At 46.8% G+C, this 22,944-nt stretch overlaps 1 protein-coding gene across 5 annotated transcripts in view; it reads right to left on the reverse strand.

Moving 5' to 3' along the window:
• The window catches only part of NCOA2 (nuclear receptor coactivator 2), a 329,643-nt gene that overhangs the window by 116,906 nt on the left and 189,793 nt on the right, over positions 1-22,944 (reverse strand). For 4 of the 5 annotated variants that reach the window (XM_040354387.1, XM_040354383.1, XM_040354388.1 and 1 more), the window contains one exon: positions 7,383-7,487. In XM_040354387.1, the coding sequence (XP_040210321.1) occupies positions 7,383-7,468 (86 nt within the window). In that variant the 5' untranslated portion in view covers positions 7,469-7,487. Of the gene's footprint in view, positions 1-7,382; positions 7,488-21,057; positions 21,258-22,944 lie in introns of those variants that run through there. The other variant, XM_040354385.1, reaches the window with a different exon arrangement.

Consider the following 22,944-nt stretch of genomic DNA (forward strand, 5'->3'; position numbering starts at 1 on the left):
TCATTTTGTGGGGATGCTTTTCTTTAGCAGGGCCAGGGAAGCTGGTCAGAGTTGATGGGAAGATGGATGGAGCTAAATATAGGGCAATCTTAGAATAAAACCTGTAAAAGACTTGAGACTGGGGCAGATGTTCACCTTCCAGTAGGACAACGACCCTAAACATACAGCCAGAGATACAATGGAATGGTTTCAATCAAAGCATATTCATGTGTTAGAATGGCCCAGTCAAAGTCCAGATCTAAATCCAATTGAGAATATGTGGCAAGACTTGAAAATTGCTGTTCACAGACTCTCTCCATCCAATCTGACAGAGCTTAACCTGTTTTACAAAGAAGAATGGGCGCACATTTGACTCTAGATGTGCAAAGCTGGTAGAGACATACCCAAAAAGACTTGCAGCTGTAATTGCAGCGAAAGGTGGTTCTACAAAGTATTGACTCAGGGGGGGCCGAATACAAACATACATCACACTTTTCAGAGATTTGTAAAAAAGACAAAAAAACAAAACAAACACAATTATCATTTTCTATTCACTTCACAATTATGTACCATTTGTGTTGGTCTATCACATAAAATGCATTTACGTTTTTGGTTGCAACATGACAAAAATGTGGAAATTTCAAGGGGTATGAATACTTTTTTAAGGCACTGTACACATCATTATAGAGGGATATCCTTTGTTCAGATTTCAGGTCTGAGGTTTACAACCACTTTAAGGTTAACCCTCGTTTGATAAGCTGTACAGGTTTTAATACATTGCCCATGTTAAATTTAGTCTACAAAGTAGATTTCTGTCCCCCAAGTAATTTTGAGGCTTGATGTATCTGGCATCTATTTATTCAACACAGTCTCATCTTTTATGGGGGGGGGGGGATTAGAATATGTTTTTGTGCACTAAAATGAAAAACAATATAGGCATGATAAAACAGTTGTGCAAACATCTAAGTAGCAAAAAGAATGCAACCACCATCTTTGTATTCTAAAAGTTCTCTACTGTCAGAAAATATATAATGTTTTAGGGGTCATAAGTACTCTTCATGCCAAAAATACATATTTTAGGCGCGCATGTATAGAAAAAAATATGGTGCAGCAGCAAAAGGGTTAAGTTGCAAAAATCCAGTAAGTTTACTTTTGCTGTATTATTAGGATACTTTTTACTCCCATATATATCAAGATCCCAGCAACTCTAGCTGCCAAATGAATGCGTCATGGACCTTGTAATCATTAGCTTAATGACTAAGAGGGCAAGGCCAGCGCTTTAACTCGGTTTTATTAAAGGTTCCTTATAGGGCTACAGAAGTAAGCAGAGCAGCATCCCTGCAGGAACACCCATAGAGAATGAACAAGAGATCCCTTCACAAATAGCCACCATGGTCAAGCCAGCTAATGTTTAAAGCACACAAACCCATTACCAATACCTGGTGATGCAAAATGAGGGTATAAAGCACAGAATCGGAGGGCCCATAGTTTTCTAGCCAACTTTTTATAATATTAGTACAGTACCCTAGGAGCAGTGGTCTCCAAACTGCGGCCCGGGGGCCAGGCGTGGCCCTTTACTCCTTTATATGGCCCTTCGGAAACTATTGCACGACACCCATGATGGAGCACTATCCTTCTCATCGACAAACAATGGGGCACTATTCTCCCCCATTAAAACCAATGAAGGGGCATTGATGCTGGGGCATTTTCCATATTACTGACCACAGTTCGGCCCCGCTAAAGCCTGAAGGACAGTAAATTGGCCCTTTGCTTAGAAAGTTTGGAGACCGCTGCCCTACAGTATGTCTGGTATAACTTTTCTAGCTATGGCATATTGGGATTCCATATTTTCAGAATTCCATATTATAAACAAATTCCAGCTTTCGTGGCTACCTGTATGTTAACTGTAATGCCTTGTACACACGATCGGAATTTCCGATGAAAAAAAGTCCGACCGTGTGTGGGCCCCATCGGAGTTTAGAAATAGAACATGTTTTATTTTTTTCCGATGGATTGGAAATTCCGATCATCTGTGTGGAACTCTGACGGAGAAAAAACCCACGCATGCTCAAAATCAAGTCGACGCATGCTCGGAAGCATTGAACTTAACTTTTCTCGGCTCGTCGTAGTGTTTTACGTCACCGCGTTTTGGACGGTCGGAATTTGGTCCGACAGTGTGTATGCAAGACAGCTTGAACGGAATTCTGACGGAAAATTCCATCGGATTTTATCCCATCGGAAATTCCAATCGTGTGTACGGGGCATTACACAAGGTAAAAAAACAAAATGATCAAGACAGGTTAGAAAAAGAGCAGATATTTCACCAGGAACAATGGGCAGGGAGCCATATGTCTGCACTCATACAAGTGACTATTTGAATTGACCGACCATGCATCAGACCCATGCCTGTCATTCTTAATGAGACATTTGTCCATCCTAATAATCACGTATGGATGCTAGGACAAGAAAAACAACAATTATAGGGATTGTGAAGAGAGTTAGCAGGGCAAATTTCTTTTAGTCATGTAAGCAATTCTACTTTCCTTGCATGGGCCTGATGGCAGTGTGTAAGATAATGAGATACTGTGAGCGGATTACCACTCTGCAACGCCACATGCAGGATTTCGGCGCTAAAACAATGTTTCTAGTCTTCAACCCTAAACAAAATATGTATCTGAATCACACAAGACAGTCACAAGATTGTGTTAGTCAGAGGGCCTGGTCCCTTCCTCCCATATCCCTCCTGCAATGAAATATACATATGTATTTCATGGCTTAGCAGGAACTAGCGCACATCACACTCCGGCTGCCATGTTTGCATCTCCCTGAATACAGCCATAGATGTTCTGACACTCCTACAGTGATAAAAAGGAACAAAACTGTGGCAAAGAAACTACAACATTATAAATGTCATGATCCTAAAGTATTTAAAGTGGAGTTCCACCCCGATTTAATTTTTTTCCCTAAAATAAAATAAAAATTGAAAAAATAAAAATAAATACAAATTTTATACTCACCAGAAAGGACGGTTGCTATGCGGAACTAGCTCTTCTACCTCTTCCTCCACCGCGGTCATCTTCTTCCTCGTCCTTCGTCGCTGTGTCTTCTGGTGAATGGGGAGCGCTGCCTTCTGGGAACTGTGTGTATTCCAGGAGGCAGCCGCCCATTCACAAAGCGCCGTGCAAGTCGCGCATGCGCAGTAGGAAACGGGCAGTGAAGCCGTAATTGCGGGTGGAATCCCGCTTTAACCACTTGTTGGCAGTCACCTCATCTGCAGCACACACTGAGGTCACAGTGATGCAGGGTGCAGTTAAGGGGTTAATTTGCAGAAACGCATGTAATCAAACACGCTTGTGCCGTTTAGTCCCTGTACATTAGAGCAGTCCAGTATAAAATGGAACTATGGTAAAGCTACAGAAGAAATCCTTAAAGAAGAAGTACAGACAAATCTTGTTTGCCGATACTTCTCCTGTGGATCAGTTCGTTTTGCACTTCTGTGACCCGTTTTGAGCAGATTGGGGGCTGAAGTCCACTCTCTGCTGACGTCACAGAAGTCAGCCCAGGCACCGCATCATTGCGACAATGGAAATCGGGACCCGCCAGGTGCCTGGACCGACACTCGGCTCAGCCTCTTAGCGAGCCGCTGAGAGCCCAAGCCGGCCACTCTGCCCCTCCACAGCTCAGCGATCCAGTGAGAGAGGAGGTGGCAGAGTGGAGAGCTGCTAATTGACAGTCTGCAGCTCTCTGCTCTATTAACGTGTTGACTAGTAAAACTATGGGTTTGAGTCACTAAAACTGGAGTGCAAAATCTGTCTACCATGAAAAACTGCACCAATCAGCTTCTACAATAAAATCTGGAAGGTGATCGATTTCTTTGCAGAGCTACACCAAGTTTGACCTTCTAGTTTTAGTAAATCAATCGCTATATGTATTCCCTAGTGCAGTATTAAAACATTTGAGCACCAAGCTCTGCCCCATGTGCAAAAAAAATGGGGCGCCACGTGGCCACTGTTTCTCCATAATGTGCCATAGCTGTCAGGGATGGGACCAGGACAGAGGTATGTAGTACTTTACAGCTTTGATTTCGGAGATCAACTTGCACAATAGAAGCCTCTTCAGCATCAGAAATGGAGGAAAATATTGACGATGGGTTATCATTTTAGAGATGTAAACCTCCAATTTAGATACAAAATCTTTTTTGTAAGCAATTTTATTGTTGGAAGGGCAAGTATAAACTCCTCAAATAATTGCTAATGGCACCCCAAATCGCGAGTGGTAAAAAAAAAATTGTGGTAAACTTTATGTCCAAAAAAGGTGCAGGAGCTTCTTTGATGTGCTTGACGCTCATAGGGCAGCCCATGCAAATAAATGGGCTTCCCTATGCATGACGCACAGTCACTAGACGCAGCAGTGTGAATGGAGCATTACCCTGTGTAAGGACATATCAGGAATTCAAGCACCAAGCTCTGCATGAGCATGTTAATATTAAAGTTGGACATTCAAATATTCATAAAAACTTCATTCAGGTACCGGGTTTAGATAAAACTGAGGGCTTTCAAATGAAATTAGTTGGCTAAATGGAATGTTCTGCAGAATGATTGTTCAGAATTTTGGGATGAACGCTCAATTCTTCTGGTGTATGGCCAGCTTTAGTCACACTTTGTCATTTAACTGTCAAATTCCAAAGCTTCTACTGCCCTGTAATGTTCTGGGATTTGGACGCTGAACGACGAGGGTGGGACTTGAAATTTGGAGAGACGAGGCTTAATCCTGACTAATCATACGCAGACTGAGGAACAATGTACAGCCTGGATCTAAAATGCAGCAAAACCAAGTCACTGGCCTCTTGTTAAGTCATACAGGTGCCCAATAGAACTGGTGTTGATGATAATTTGACCAGGGGGGATATACCTGGCAATCCGCTGAAAAAGATCAAGAACCCCTGCAGTATACATATTTTGGGGCTGAAGACATCCTCAACAACTAGAATTCACAAAAAGAGCCAGCAGTGCTAGTATTGGTATCATGACAGGTTCACTTTAAAAGTTTGATGATGATTCTTGAGCGGTCTTAAAATTGCCTGTTCCAGAGCTTGTGTTCCCCTAAAAAAAAAAAAAAAAAAAAAAAAAAACACTGTTTGCCGTCAATGGATGTCCAAGCTCCCTGCTGGTGCTTGCTGCGTCCTAAACTGGAGCAGATTCCACAAGGCTTTGTCCCTGCCACTGAGAATTATCCAGTATATTTTGCTCATGCTATCATTTTACATTTGTATTTGTAGATGTAGGTTAAAATTAAACTGGTGTGAAAACCAAATTAAAGGGGTGTTCCACCTTTTTTTTAAGTTTATTAAAAGTCAGCAGCTACAAAAAAAGTGTAGCTGCTGGCTTTTAATAAACTGACACTTACCTGCTCCACGGCTCCAGCGACGCGCCGGCCGGGGCTCCGCTCCTCCTCGCCGGCCGGCGTCTTCATTCTTAGTGTGGGCACCCAACCGTGACAGCTTTCGTCTTCACGGCCGGGCACCCACTGCGCATGCGCGAGCGGCAGTGCGCATGCGCGAGCGGCGCCGTCCGATTGGACAGGCGCTCACCTACAGGGAGGGGCTATGAAAAGGCGATTAAGCTAATCGCCTTTCCAGCCCCTCGGCGGAAGGAGGAAGTGGGACAGGAAGTCCCCTTCTCCTGAAGCCCCCACTCCCCCCCCCAAAAAAATTACATGCCAAATGTGGCATGTAAGGCGGCGAGGAGTGGGTTAAGCGGAAGTTCCATTTTTAGGTGGAACTCCGCTTTAAGTCATAAAAACTGTTCCGAGTCAGATTAAAGAGTAATTATATGCGAGGTTTATAAAGCAGAGTACCAACCTAAAGTGAAGACTGGAACCTCCAGATATACCTGAACACATAAGGAATGCACGAAAGGTTTGCTGTATTAACCACTTAAGGACCAAGCCTCTTTCTGAGATTTGTTGTTTACAAGTTAAAAACAAGGTTTTTAGCTCGAAAATTACTTAAAGCCCCCAAACATAAAAAAAATAATTCTAACACCCTAGAGAATAAAATGGCAGTTGTTGCAGTACTTTACGTCACACCGTATTTGCGCAGCGATCTTACAAGCACACTTTTTTTTTTTTTAAAAATACACTTTTTTGATATAAGAAATACACTAAAACAGTAAAGTTAGCCCAATTTTTTTTATGTTGTGAAAGATAATGTTACGCCGAGTAAATTGTTACCCAACATGTCACGCTTCAAAATTGCGCCCGCTCATGGAATGGCGACAAACTTTTACCCTTAAAAATCTCCATAGGCGCCGTTGGAAAAAAAAAAAAAAAAAAAAAAAAAAAAAATCTACAGGTTGCATGTTTTGAGTTACAGAGAAAGTCTAGGCCTAAAATTATTTCTCTCGCTTTACTGATCGCGGCGATACCTCACATGTGTGGTTTGAACACAATTTTCATATGCGGGCGCTGCTTACGTATGTGTTCACTTCTGCATGTGAGCTCGTCGGGACAGCGTGCGTTTAACATTTTTTTTTTCTTATTTATTTTACCTTTTATTTTTTACACTGTTCTTTAAAAAAAAAAAAAAAAAATTGTGTCACTTTTATTCCTATTACAAGGAATGTAAACATCCCTTGTAATAGAAAAAAGGCATGACGGGTCCTGCTAGCGGCTCCTCTTCAAAATGCCGACGTGTGATGATAGATAGATAGATAGATAGATAGATAGATAGATAGATAGATAGATAGATAGATAGATAGATAGATAGATAGATAGAGATATTATAATCAATCTATCTATATATAGTGGGCGGTACGGAAGTGGTTAAAAAAAAGCACATGGAACTGAACGGAACTGCGTCTGGTGTGAACTGGCCCTCAGGCTAGGTTCACACTGCTGCGAATTCAAAATCGTGGTAAAATCGCGATTTTACGGCTGCGGTTTTGCCGAGATTTCGGCTGCGATTTAAGAGACATCTGTGCAGGGTTTAATGTAAATCGCGGCCTGAAATCGCAAAAAGTAGTACAGGAACTACTTGTTGAAATCGGTGCAGCACCGCAGATGCGGCGTCGCACCGATTAGGACGGTGCCATTGCCGGCAAATGCCTCCGATTTGAGATGCGATTTGACATGTGAAATCGCATCTCAAATCGTACCAAATCGTACCCAGTGTGAACCTGGGCTTAATGTCCAGTATTGCTTTCCATTTTGATCAACACAACTATGTCACCTTAACCAAATACACTATAATATGCAGTCTCAGCAAATGCGTGATGAGAAGATCTACCTCGAGTCAGTACAGTATATCATTCCATGACAACCTACAATTTCAAAGTGATGCATTCTTGGGCTGAACTTGTCACATTAAAGTGAAGACAACATCTGTAAGGAAAGTAATACCTTACCTGGGACCGAGCTGATCTGGGCTCTCCTTCCTCTTCCGCTGCTCCACCCTGGAAGGGTCCGAGGGATTATCTCCAATTCCACTCATCTTGAACTCATATCAGCAACTGAAGGGTACAAAAAAATGAGAACAGTCAGCAAACTTTGCCAACACAACCCCACCATAAGAGATGACTTTTCTGCAACTTCTACATCTCACTTTCTAGCATGTAAACTGAAAGAAGCAGTAAACAAATGATCAGCTGACAGACATAAAATACACATTATATCATTTTTTTTATAATTAAATGGTATGACAGGCTGGTTGTACTGAAGGCAATTGATAGACTTCCAGTACAACTAGCCTGCCCATAGATGGAAAAGAAATTCGGATAGTTCCTGCTGAACCAGACACATTTTGATCCATCTATGGCTGGCCTTAGACTCTCTAGATCAGGGGTCTCAAACTGGTGGCCCTCCAGCTGTTGCGAAACTACAAGTCCCATGAGGCATTGCAAGGCTGACAGTTACAAGCATGACTCCCTCAGGCAGAGGAATGATGGGACTTGGAGTTTCACAACAGCTGGAGGGCCACCAAGTTAAGACCCCTGCTGTAGATTGTATTACCATGCATGTCCCTGCTGAAGGGAATCCCTCCTCTGTATGTCTTGGTGACCAACGTCCCCAGGGCATCTAACATTTTAGAGTTGTGACCAGAACAAGAGGTGAAGTTAAAAAAGAGACAGGCTTGGGGAATTTCCCAATATTTAGACAGATTTCCATTGACTTCCTGGTACATCTCCAGGTCAGGCAGTGAAGGGAAAACCCTCTAGCAGAACTTAAAGTGGAACTTTAGTGAGAAAATTAAGTCCTGCTAGATCACTAACACATTAAATCAGTGTTTCTTAATTCCACTCCTCAGGCCCCCCCAACAGGTCAGGTTTTCAGGATTTCCATTATTTTGCACAGGTGATTTGATCAGTTTCACTGCCTTAGTAATCACCACAGCCTTTTCATCTGAGGGAAATCCTGAAAACCTGACCTGTTGGGGGGGCCTGAGGACTGGAATTGAGAAACACTGCATTAAATAGAAGTGCCTATACTTTTTTAAACCCAGTAATGTATGGGTCTTATCCTGCTCTGCACATGCTCAGTTGCTCTCCATTTATAGACACTGCTGTGTTTGTAGAGGCCTAACTGCTGACAGCCTTAAAGTGAAATTAAACCCTCCTATCCCTTACAGCCAAGAAAGCTGCTTCTGTTCGATCTGCAACTGCCATGGTACTGTACATGTGATCAGTTATGATACCAGCCATTTGATAATTTGACAGTTTGGTTGAGGACACAAGCAAATGTAACAGCACTTCCAGGAATGCAAATGTTTTTTTTTTTTAAACCATTAAATCTATGGGTTTAGATCAGCTTTATGATTTACTGCTGTTCAGGGGCTCTGGGATTCAGCAAAATGGCAGCCTCAAGCAAGAAGAAACCGGAGCAATGCTGGGGGCAAATTACAGCACACGTTTACTGTGGTAGCAAAATTATTAATGTGGAATATCCTTGCTAAAGAACATTATTTTTTTATCAAGTTGTTAGGGGTAAAAGTTCCACTTTAAAGACGGCATAAAATGAACTGGAAGGATTTTAACTCTTCCATCCAAAAACATTTTGGCCATTTTCACTGCCGCAGTTCTACCTGCCCGTGTTAAAAGCGGAATATTTATGAAAATGTACATGTTAACTATGCTCACCACAGCTGCAGAAATTAACGTATTTATCGGCGTATACCGCGCACTTTTTTGCCCTGAAAATCAGGGCAAAATCGTGGGTGCGCGGTATACGCCGATACCCGCTTTCCCGCGCTGAGTTTGAATACTGCGCCGACATATACAGAGCGCAGTACACTCGGGTATAGTCGGCCAGTCTCGGCTCCTTCCGCGCTCACGTCCTGGACGTACAGGACGTCAGCGCGAGAGTTGCCGAGCCTGCCCGACAATACACGAGTGTACTGCGCTCTGTATATGTCGGCGCAGTATTCAAACTCGACGCGGGAAACGAGCGGGGAGGACGCCGAAACCGACGAAGAGGACACCCGAAGCCGCAGACGGACCCTGGACCCGACGAAGAGGACACCCGAATGCCGTACCCGACGAAGAGGACACCCGAAGCCGCAGACGGCCGCCGGACCCGCCGATGGATGCCGCGCAAGACACCAAAACTAAGTACAAAAAAAACTTTTTTCCCCACAGGATTCGGGCAACTTTAGGGGTGCGCGGTATACGCGGGAGCACGTTATACCGCAATAAATACGGTAGGTAGGTAGGACAAAACTGAAGTCATTTATAGACAATAGAATTATATTATACACACACAGGCCACATTATTAGGTGCACCTGTAGTAACACACATTTCTAATCAGCCAATCACATGGCAGCAACTCAATGCATTTAGATATCTAGACGTGGTGAAGACGACCTCCTGAAGTTCAAACCGAGCAATAGAATAGGAAAGAAAGGGGATTTAAATTACTGTGAAGGTGGCATGGTGCCAGATGGGCTGGTCTGAGCATTTCAAAAACTGCTGATCTACTGGGATTTTCACCCACATCCATCTCTAGAGTTGAGTTTTGAGTGGCAGTTGTGTGGAGGAAAATGCCTTGTTGAGGTCAGAGGAGAATGGGCAGACTGGTTCAAGGAGATAGAAAGGCAACAGTAACTCAAATACGCACTCATTGCAATAAAGATATGCAGAATACCATCTCTGAACAGACAACACATCAAACTTTGAAGAAGATGGGCTACAGCAGCAGACCACCACACCGGGTGCCACTCCGATCAGCTTAGAACAGGAAACTGAGGCTACAATTCACACAGGCTCATTAAAATTGGACAATAGAAGTTTGGAAAAACATTGCCTGGTCAGAGGAGTCTGAATTTCAGCTCAAACATTCATATGGTAGGATCAGAATTTGGTGTAAACATGAAAGCATGGATCCATCCTTCCTTGTATCAACCGTCCAGGCTGGTGGTGGTGGTAATGTAATGGTGTGGGGGATATTTTATTGGCACACTTTGAGCAACCTTGTTTAAATGCCACGGCCCATGTTGCTGACCATGTCCACCCTTTACCACTACAGTGTACCCATCTTCTGATGGCTCCTTCCAGCAGGATAATGCACCATGTCACAAAGCGCCAATCATCTCACCCCTGGTATCTTATACATGACAATGAGGTCACTGAACTCCAATGGCCTCCACAGTCATCAGATCTCATCCAATAGAGCACCTTTGGGATGTGGTAGAATAGGAGATTCACATCATGGAAATATGCAGCAACTGCGTGATGCCATCATGTTACTATGGAATGAGGGGGTCCAACCCAGTACTAGCAAGGTGTGTGCGTGTATTTACATATATATAATAATAATAATAATAATAATAATAAATATAAAAAATATATATTATTATATATAATGATTTTTTTTTTCCCCTCTCCCATCTCAATATCCAATTCCACCCCCCAGTAGACCCCACTAACCAGGATGGCAGCACGATGTGAACCAACAACCCCCAAATGCTGCGTTCTTAAATATATATTAAAGTGACTCCACGCTGGTTTTAATAACAGTGCCTTGCAACTGTGAGCTAATAACAGAACAAGCAATGGAATCAGAGTATAATACGGGGTTATTTGGAGGTCAGTGCATAGTCAGCACAAAGTAACCGCTGCTAACAGAGTGCTGAAATGTAGAAAGGCAGCAGATAACACTGCGCCTATCTATAGAGGAGGACCCAACGTCTCCCAAGGGTCACCATATACAGGTCCTCTTCATACTACACGTACCAGTGACTACTCTTACATAGAGGAGGACCCAACGTCTCCCAAGGGTCACCATATACAGGTCCTCTTCATACTACATGTACCAGTGACTACTCACTATAGAGGACCCAACGTCTCCCAAGGGTCACCATATACAGGTCCTCTTCATACTACACGTACCAGTGACTACTCACTATAGAGGAGGACCCAACGTCTCCCAAGGGTCACCATATACAGGTCCTCTTCATACTACACATACCAGTGTCTACCCACTATAGAGGAGGACCCAACGTCTCCCAAGGGTCACCATATACAGGTCCTCTTCATACTACACGTACCAGTGACTACTCACTATAGAGGAGGACCCAACGTCTCCCAAGGGTCACCATATACAGGTCCTCTTCATACTACACGTACCAGTGACTACTCACTATAGAGGAGGACCCAGCGTCTCCTAAGGGTCACCATATACAGGTCCTCTTCATACTACACGTACCAGTGACTACTCACTATAGAGGAGGACCCAACGTCTCCCAAGGGTCACCATATACAGGTCCTCTTCATACTACACGTACCAGTGACTACTCTTACATAGAGGAGGACCCAACGTCTCCCAAGGGTCACCATATACAGGTCCTCTTCATACTACACGTACCAGTGACTACTCTTACATAGAGGAGGACCCAACGTCTCCCAAGGGTCACCATATACAGGTCCTCTTCATACTACACGTACCAGGGACTACTCACTATAGAGGAGGACCCAACGTCTCCCAAGGGTCACCATATACAGGTCCTCTTCATACTACACGTACCAGTGACTACTCTTACATAGAGGAGGACCCAACGTCTCCCAAGGGTCACCATATACAGGTCCTCTTCATACTACACGTACCAGTGACTACTCTTACATAGAGGAGGACCCAACGTCTCCCAAGGGTCACCATATACAGGTCCTCTTCATACTACACGTACCAGTGACTACTCACTATAGAGGAGGACCCAACGTCTCCCAAGGGTCCCCATATACAGGTCCTCTTCATACTACACGTACCAGTGACTACTCCTACATAGAGGAGGACCCAACGTCTCCCAAGGGTCACCATATACAGGTCCTCTTCATACTACACGTACCAGTGACTACTCTTACATAGAGGAAGCATATCCTGGCACAGCTTGTCCTCCTGAATATTCAGCCAATCACTGCTTCATGTGCCGGTGACATAACTGAAACGTGATCCACAGACTTCTAGTAAATAGGATGAACACTTGCGCAGCTGATAAATGGCCGCCTACAACATGACTGAGAAGAGAACACAAGATTTTTAGAATTTTTTTTTTTTAAACCCTGCAAGAGAAAGTGATGAGCTAGTATGCATAGAATACTAGCTCATTATGATCGACTTACCTGAGATCGAAGCCCCTGAATTTCTCCTCTGTGCCCTTTGCTATGTCTCCGACGATCTTCCTGTTATCGCCGCTCCGGAGCGGTGATTGGCCGGAGCGGTGATGACATCACTCCCGCGCATGCGTGAAAATTCGGGATTAACCCTGAATTTACCATTCACAAAAACGGCACGCTTAGTGCGCCTGCGCCGTAGACATTGGTGCCTGTTTTCGTGAAGACCGTGTAGGTTAAGGAGATATTTCTTGCACCTACAGGTAAGCCTTAATCCAAGTGTATTCTTCCTCGAGTCTTGGTGGGCTTTGTGCGTTTCCTCCAGATCTGCGCAGTAATCCAATGTGAGACTTGCCCCCCCCCCCCCCCGACACGCAGAAGCTTCCTGGAATAGAGACCCGTCATTGCTGCTCCCTCTCTCCCCTTGTGCAGGGTGACCATCTCAACTCCGCCCCCCTCCTGCATTTTTCTGCAAGCAGCCTGTAGTGGGTGGGACCTGCTGGGTCCCTCCCACAGCATTGTCTGTGCTGTCTGCCCAGTCTATGTACAGCATAGTGATGATGTCACTCCTACCTTTACAAGGTAGTATCTGGGTTTGCAAAATAGATTTATATCCTTTGTGGCTATTGAGGAATAGATTTAAATAAACATTTTTGTGCCTGGAGTTTTAACGCAGAATTAAACCTAAAAAATATTTAAAGTGAAGGTTCACCCGAAAAGTAAATTTTTAACCTTAGATTGAGGCTCATTTTGTCTAGGGGAAACGGGTAGTTTTTTTTAAAATCGAAGCCATACTTACCGTTTTAGATACATCTTCTCCGCCGCTTCCGGGGTATGGTCTTCGGGACTGGGCGTTCCTATTTGATTGACAGGCTTTCGACGGTCGCATCTATCACGCCATGAGTAGCCGGAAGTAGCCGAACGTCGGTGCGCAGGCGCCGTATAGAGCCGCACCGACGTTCGGCTTCTTTCGGCTACTCGTGACGCGATGGGTGCGACCGTCGGAAGCCTGTCAATCAATTAGGAACGCCCAGTCCCGAAGACCATACCCCGGAAGCGGCGGAGAAGATCGCTCTCTACAACGGAAAGTACTGCTTCGATTTTAAAAAAACTACCCGATTCCCCTAGACCAGGGGTCTCCAAACTTTTTACTTCGAGGGCCACATTCTATATTTTACACATATTCGCGGGCCGAAAAAATAATTTATAAATAAATCCACAGTAGAAGAAGAATAGAATTTGACTTACTGCTGACAGCAGGACTGGCTGGTGGCCCTGTATTCTTTGCTGGCACCTTAACGCTGGAGCATCATGCAGCGGGGCTAAACTTGCAGCGTGCACGAGGCTTTACACCCGTGTCCCCATCAGTCTCCCCATCCATCTGTGTCCCCATCCATCTGTGTCCCCATCCATCTGTGTCCCCATCCATCATCCATCAGTCTCCCCATCCATCTGTGTCCCCATCCATCTGTGTCCCCATCCATAATCCATCTGTGTCCCCATCCATAATCCATCTGTGTCCCCATCCATAATCCATCTGTGTCCCCATCCATAATCCATCTGTGTCCCCATCAGTCTCCCCATTCATCTGTTTCCCCATCCATCTGTGTCCCCATCCATCTGTGTCCCCATCAGTCTCCCCATTCATCTGTTTCCCCATCCATCTGTGTCCCCATCCATCATCCATCTGTGTCCCCATCCATCATCCATCTGTGTCCCCATCCATCTGTGTCCCCATCCATCTGTGTCCCCATCCATCATCCATCTGTGTCCCCATCCATCTGTGTCCCCATCCATAATCCATCTGTGTCCCCATCCATCTGTTTCCCCATCCATCTGTGTCCCCATCCATAATCCATCTGTGTCCCCATCCATCTGTGTCCCCATCAGTCTCCCCATCCATCTGTGTCCCCATCCATAATCCATCTGTGTCCCCATCCATCTGTGTCCCCATCAGTCTCCCCATCCATCTGTGTCCCCATCCATCATCCATCTGTGTCCCCATCCATCTGTGTCCCCATCAGTCTCCCCATCCATCTGTGTCCCCATCAATAATCCATCTGTGTCCCCATCCATCTGTGTCCCCATCAATAATCCATCTGTGTCCCCATCCATCTGTGTCCCCATCCATAATCCATCTGTGTCCCCATCCATCTGTGTCCCCATCAATAATCCATCTGTGTCCCCATCCATCTGTGTCCCCATCCATAATCCATCTGTGTCCCCATCCATCTGTGTCCCCATCCATCTGTGTCCCCATCAGTCTCCCCATCCATCTGTGTCCCCATCCATCATCCATCTGTGTCCCCATCAGTCTCCCCATCCATCTCTGTCCCCATCCATCATCCATCTGTGTCCCCATCCATCTGTGTCCCCATCCATCATCCATCTGTGTCCCCATCCATCATCCATCTGTGTCCCCATCCATCTGTGTCCCCATCAGTCTCCCCATCCATCTGTGTCCCCATCCATCATCCATCTGTGTCCCCATCCATCATCCATCTGTGTCCCCATCCATCATCCATCTGTGTCCCCATCCATCTGTGTCCCCATCAGTCTCCCCATCCATCTGTGTCCCCATCCATCATCCATCTGTGTCCCCATCCATCTGTGTCCCCATCAGTCTCCCCATCCATCTGTGTCCCCATCCATCATCCATCTGTGTCCCCATCCATCTGTGTCCCCATCCATAATCCATCTGTGTCCCCATCAATCTCCCCATTCATCTGTATCCCCATCAGTCTCCCCATTCATCCATGTCACCATCATCTGTGTCCCCATTCATCCATGTCACCATCATCTGTGTCCCCATTCATTTGTGTCCCCATTCATCTGTGTCCCCATCCATCTGTGTCCCCATCCATCTGTGTCCCCATCCATCTGTGTCCCCATCCATCTGTGTCCCCATCCATCATCCATCTGTGTCCCCATCCATCATCCATCTGTGTCCCCATCCATCATCCATCTGTGTCCCCATCCATCTGTGTCCCCATCATCTGTGTCCCCATTCATCTGTCTCCCCATTAGACCCCACAGATATTTTTGTCCCCATCAGTGTCATCACCCCCCCCCCACATTTTTGTCCCCATCAGAGTCATCAGCCCCCCCCCCCCCCCCCCACACACACACATTTGTGTCCCCATCAGTCTACAACCCCCCTCCCCCCCACGTGTGTCCCCATCAAAGTCATCAGCCCCCACATATTTGTGTCCCCATCAGAGCCATAAGAGTTATTAACCCCCTCACATTTGTGTCCCCATAAGAGTCAGCCCCCCCCCCCAAATGGGTGTCCCGATGAGAGCCATTCAACCCACCTCCACACAAGTGTATCAGCCCCCCTCCTTGCATGTGTCCAGCGCGTCTCCATCACTGGCTTTGCAGACCTGTTGCACCTCCCGACTCCCGCCCCGCTGGTATTACACACTCGTTACTGGTTAACAGCGAGGCGGGAGGCGGGAGCAGGGAGGCGGCTACGGGTCTGCACTAAACACCTCATTGGCTGCTGGAATGCCGTGGTCCCAGCAGCCAACACAGTGAGACGCCGGAGGGGATTGCGGGACCTGCGCTGCTTATTGCCTGGGGCGAATATGCAGCGCAGGTTCCAGAACCAACAGGGGAGCTAAGAATTCAAGCTGCGGGCCGGAAGAAATGGCCTGGCGGGCCGGATGTGGCCCGCGGGCCGTAGTTTGGAGACCCCTGCCCTAGACAAAATGAGCCTCAATCTAATGTTAACAAAAAATTTCGGGTGAATTCCCGCTTTAATAAAGGCTGTGACGGTGTGACTCCCATGTGCTGTGCATACTAGTACAATACGGCTAAAGGTTCCAGGACTACGGCATCTACAGGAAAGTTTTTTTTATAGTTTTGCATTGATTAGGGACCAGTTTGAACTCCCGATGGATTCACATTGCTCTGCTTCACCCTCTTATTTGTCCTGGTGATCACCGTCACTGGCACACAATGTGATGATTAATCCAAAGTTTAAAGCGAAACTAAACATTTTGATTTAACAGTTTAAAAAAACAGTTACATTCCGGGAAAAGGCAGGATTGCTGTCACATTGCTTGTGCTCTCAACCAAACTGTCATACCATCAAATGTCTGGAGTCATAACTGATCACATGTGCACCCCCAATAACTACAGACCCCCCCCCCCTAATCACTGCATACAATACAGACCCCCCTGCCCCCCAATCGCCACAAGTATAGGATACAGACCCCCCCCCCCCCCAGGAACAGTATAGGATACAGGCCCCCCCAATCACTGTATACGATACAGACCCTCCTGCCCCCCAATCGCCACAAGACAAGCATAGGATACAGCCCCCCCAATCACTGTATACGATACAGAACCTCCTGCCCCTCAATCGCAACAAGTATAGGATACAGACCCCCCCCCCCCCCCAAGACCAGTATAGGATACAGACCCCCCCCCAATCACTGTATACGATACAGAACCTCCTACCCCTCAACCGCCACAAGTATAGGATACAGACCCCCCCCCCCCCCCCCCCCAAGACCAGTATAGGATACAGACCCCCCCCCCAATCACTGTATACTATATAGACCCTACTGCCCCCCAATCGCCACAAGTATAGGATACAGAACCCCCCAATCACTGTATACGATACAGACCCCCCCAATCACTATACGATACAGACCGCCCCCCCCATCACTATACGATACAGACCCCCCCAATCACCACAAGACCAGTATAGGATACAGACCCCCCCCCAATCACTGTATACGACATAGACCCTCCTGCCCCCCAATCGCCACAAGTATAGGATACAGAACCCCCCCCCTATCACCACAAGACCAGTATAGGATACAGACCCCCCCCCCCCTATCACCACAAGACCAGTATAGGATACAGACCCCCCTATCACCACAAGACCAGTATAGGATACAGAACCCCCCCCCCCCCATCACATACGTTCGTGCCCCCCCTGCCCCCCAATCGCCACAAGAGGAGTATATGATACAGACCCCCCCCCCCCAATCACCACCACCATATATGATGATACAGGACCATCACCACAAGACAAGTATAGGATACAGACCACCCCAATCACCACAAGACAGGTACAGGTTATAAACACCCTTCCCCCCCCAATCACAAGACAGGCACAGGATACAGACCCCCCCCCCCCCCAAATCACCACAAGAACGGTATACAATACAGACCACCCCAATCACAAGACAGGTACATGATACACAGACCTCCCCCCCGACCACAAGACAGGTATACGATACAGACCCCCTACCCTTGGCAAATGGATAGGTAACTAGTACAAGACAACCCCCACTCCAACACACATAGGACAGGTGTCTGGTAATTGACCACTACACCCTCCCCCCTTACCACAGGACAGATGTCTAGTACAGGACCCCCACTCATTACCAGAGGACAGGACTTCCCTCCCCCATCCACACTGGACAGGTGCATGCCTGGTATAGGGCTCAACGTCCCCCATGTACAAAATCTATCTATCTATATACACACACACACACAGAGGTACCAAATACAGGCCACCGTCCTCTGATCACTGACACTGCTGAACACAACACTGACATTCCATGAGCGGAATTACTCATGGACCATCATCATTAAACTATGTCATCATTAAAGGAGGGGGAGGGGGATGAACTGGTTATACAGGTTCTATAAAGAAAGCCAGCTAAGCATCCGCTTAACAGAGCGCTCCACCTCAACAACCGTCCCCTTAACAGAGCGCTCCACCTCAACAACCGTCCCCTTAACAGAGCGCTCCACCTCAACAACCGTCCCCTTAACAGAGCGCTCCACCTCAACAACCGTCCCCTTAACAGAGCGCTCCACCTCAACAACCGTCCCCTTAACAGAGCGCTCCACCTCAACAACCGTCCCCTTAACAGAGCGCTCCACCTCAACATCCGTCCCCTTAACAGAGCGCTCCACCTCAACATCCGTCCCCTTAACAGAGCGCTCCACCTCAACAACCGTCCCCTTAACAGAGCGCTCCACCTCAACAACCGTCCCCTTAACAGAGCGCTCCACCTCAACAACCGTCCCCTTAACAGAGCGCTCCACCTCAACAACCGTCCCCTTAACAGAGCGCTCCACCTCAACAACCGTCCCCTTAACAGAGCGCTCCACCTCAACAACCGTCCCCTTAATAGAGCGCTCCACCTCAACAACCGTCCCCTTAACAGAGCGCTCCACCTCAACAACCGTCAGATCCACTCCTCTGTACAGTGTACATTCATTTAGACATGTCAGTCAGATCCACTCCTCTGTACAGTGTACACATATCTAGAAATGTCAGATCCACTCCTCTGTACATGTCTATATGTTCATACACTGTACAGAGGAGTGGATTCGACTGACATGTCTAGATGTGGAGGAGAGGATCTGACAAGTCTAGATGTGTGTACACTGTACAGAGGAGAGGATCTGACTGACATAGATGTGTGTGCACTGTACAGAGGAGAGGATCTGACTGACATAGATGTGTGTACACTGTACAGAGGAGAGGATCTGACTGACATAGATGTGTGTGCACTGTACAGAGGAGAGGATCTGACTGACATAGATGTGTGTGCACTGTACAGAGGAGAGGATCTGACTGACATAGATGTGTGTGCACTGTACAGAGGAGAGGATCTGACTGACATAGATGTGTGTGCACTGTACAGAGGAGAGGATCTGACTGACATAGATGTGTGTGCACTGTACAGAGGAGAGGATCTGACTGACATAGATGTGTGTACACTGTACAGAGGAGAGGATCTGACTGACATAGATGTGTGTACACTGTACAGAGGAGAGGATCTGACTGACATAGATGTGTGTGCACTGTACAGAGGAGAGGATCTGACTGACATAGATGTGTGTACACTGTACAGAGGAGAGGATCTGACTGACATAGATGTGTGTGCACTGTACATAGAGGATCTGACTGACAGATGTGTGTACACTGTACAGAGAGGATCTGACTGACAGATGTGTGTACACTGTACAGAGAGGATCTGACTGACATTTCTAGATGTGTGTGCACTGTACAGAGAGAATCTGACTGACATAGATGTGTGTGCACTGTACAGAGAGGATCTGACTGACATTTCTAGATGTGTGTGCACTGTACAGAGAGAATCTGACTGACATAGATGTGTGTGCACTGTACATAGAGGATCTGACTGACAGATGTGTGTACACTGTACAGAGAGGATCTGACTGACATTTCTAGATGTGTGTGCACTGTACAGAGAGAATCTGACTGACATAGATGTGTGTACACTGTACAGAGGAGAGGATCTGACTGACATAGATGTGTGTGCACTGTACAGAGAGGATCTGACTGACATAGATGTGTGTACACTGTACAGAGGAGAGGATCTGACTGACATAGATGTGTGTGCACTGTACAGAGGAGAGGATCTGACTGACATAGATGTGTGTGCACTGTACAGAGAGGATCTGACTGACATAGATGTGTGTGCACTGTACAGAGAGGATCTGACTGACATAGATGTGTGTGCACTGTACAGAGGAGAGGATCTGACTGACATAGATGTGTGTGCACTGTACAGAGGAGAGAATCTGACTGACATAGATGTGTGTGCACTGTACAGAGGAGAGGATCTGACTGACATAGATGTGTGTGCACTGTACATAGAGGATCTGACTGACATAGATGTGTGTGCACTGTACAGAGGAGAGGATCTGACTGACATAGATGTGTGTGCACTGTACAGAGGAGAGGATCTGACTGACATAGATGTGTGTGCACTGTACAGAGGAGAGAATCTGACTGACATAGATGTGTGTGCACTGTACAGAGGAGAGGATCTGACTGACATAGATGTGTGTGCACTGTACAGAGAGGATCTGACTGACATAGATGTGTGTGCACTGTACAGAGGAGAGGATCTGACTGACATAGATGTGTGTGCACTGTACAGAGGAGAGGATCTGACTGACATAGATGTGTGTGCACTGTACAGAGGAGCTGGGGATGGCTGAGGAATACCTCATACAGTATAAATACTTCCCTGTTACCAGGGCAACAAGACAGACTCCTATTGGACAGTCCTCCAACACATTGGATCACATGCCCTCCTATTGGACAGGATGAGACAGTGGACCAGACATGAACCTATTGGACCTTACACTAAGCCAGTGGACCGGACCCCCTCCTATTGGCCAGTTCTCCCCCTCCTCCTATTGGCCGGGCGCAGTGCTGGGCGGCGATGACACAGAGAAGTTGTGTTTCCTGTGTTGTGTCCCCCGGTCCTCTCTCTCTCCTCCGGGTGTGGAGGAGAGTCCCCGATCCGTCCTCCCCCATCTCCCCGGTCACCGCTCTCTCACCCCGGGGGGGGGGGAGGGTCAAAGGGCAATCCCCGAGCAAGGTCAGAACAGCCCCGCCGAGGCTCCATGTTGGTGAAGCTGCACGGCACGATCTGCTTACTCAGCAGCAGAGCGGAAAAGTTTCCGGATTACCTCCGATCAGGTCCGGGCATCACACTCAGCCGATATTCCGTGCCGGGGATCATCTCCCTGGGAACAACATCCAGTCCTCCTCCTCCCCCTTCTCCTCCTCTGGAAGCCGAACGGATCCAGCGATAGGAAGCGGCTGGGAAAACGTGATCAGCTGCTGGACTCCGTCTTCCTTCCCATGTCACACGGACACGCCCCCTCCCTCCGTGTCACCCAGCCTGGGACCCGCCCCCTCCATGCCAGCCGCCCTATTGGCTGGCGGCACCCCCTGTGTTTACTATGCACGCAGATCACTCTCCGGACTCCGCTCCGACCAGCTTCCCTTATTTACAGTCTTCTCTCTGGGGGAGGAGCAACGGCAATGACGGATGATTATGCAACGAATCCTCCAATCAGCCGCCCCCTCCTTCACCCAGCTCACCCCATGGCTACTACCACTCGGACATCCACCACAGTGTACTACCCCCTCCATACACACACCCAAGTCCCAACTACATGACATTCCATGTGCGAGGCAACCAATCACATTCTACCTTCAGCGTCTTCCCTCAAGCTTTGAAAATGAAAGCTAGAAGCCGATTGGTTGCCATGCACACTGCTCCAACGCCGTGTATGAGGAAATCCAACACCCTGCAATGCAGAAATCACTTTTATTGTGACACTAGATAGAGAATAGAAATCGCCTCCTCCCAGAGATACTTCGGCCTGTGTCCCCATTACACATTTCCCCTCACTTCCTGTCTGCTAAAAGTGTTGTCACCCTGCGGGTAATGAGGAAGAGTTCTGGGTGCAGGGTTGCCAACTGTCAGTAAATTTCCTGACAGTTTGTAAAAAATCAATCATTTTTTTTAGAACTGTAAATATCAGGGGCTGATCATTTGTTATGCTGTGATGAGTTTTTAAGTCTGAACCAGGCAAATGACCTTTTAGGCCCCTTTCACAAGCGACGCCTCATCGGCAATCCCAATGAGCTGGTAAAGCACCGCCAAGACCCCAACGTTTTATGGCGTTTTTGCAGTGCCTCAGTGTGAAAGGGAAAGGCGTTTTTACAGCGCTTTCAATTCATTTCAATGGAGAGGGGCGTTTTTTCAGCGCCCAAAAGCTGCTCCAAAGATGCTGCTTGCAGTGTGAAAGGGTCCATTGAGATGCATGGAGAGCGTTTTATGAGCGCTATTTTTAACGATAAAACGCTGTAAAAACGCGTCAGTGTGAAAGGGGTCTTATCAGTGTTTCCATATTGTATTTATACTGTTTGAATATCAATTGTCAGTTTGTTTAGAACTCATGCAGGTTGGCGTGTAAATTGCCACCATCCCTGTAGCTATAGTAAGGATATGAACACCCCTTGGTGGCATTAAGGCAATTTTTCAGGATGCCAGTAACAAAAAAAACTCTGCCTGTAAAAAATGCTGCAGGGAAATGACAGCACTGTCCAGTTTTACTGACAATACTTCCTCACTCCATCCACCCCCATAAGTCCCAACTACAAGACATTTAATGGGGGAGGGGGGGGGGGGGGCAACCAGTCAGCTTCTACCTTCTGCTTGTTCAGTCAAGATTTGAAAATGAAAGCGAGAAGCTGATTGGTTGCCATGCACACTGCTCCAGTCTTAGGAGGTCTGTTACAGCGCCGTGTATGAGGAAATCTTTTATTGTGACACTAGATAATGGATAGAACCCCACAGAGATATTTCAGCCTGTGTCCCCATTACAAGATTTCTCCTCACTTCCTGTCTGGTAAAAGTGTTGTCACCCTGCGGGTAATGAGGAAGAGCCCCGGATGGACCACTGTCCAGTTTTATTGAGAAGATTTCCTCACTCCATCCACAACTAAGAAATATATAAAACAGCTTCTGCTTTCACCCACATGGAGATTGAGACCCCCCCCAT

Source organism: Rana temporaria, chromosome 5, assembly GCF_905171775.1.
Source record: "Rana temporaria chromosome 5, aRanTem1.1, whole genome shotgun sequence".
NCBI lineage: Eukaryota > Metazoa > Chordata > Amphibia > Anura > Ranidae > Rana > Rana temporaria.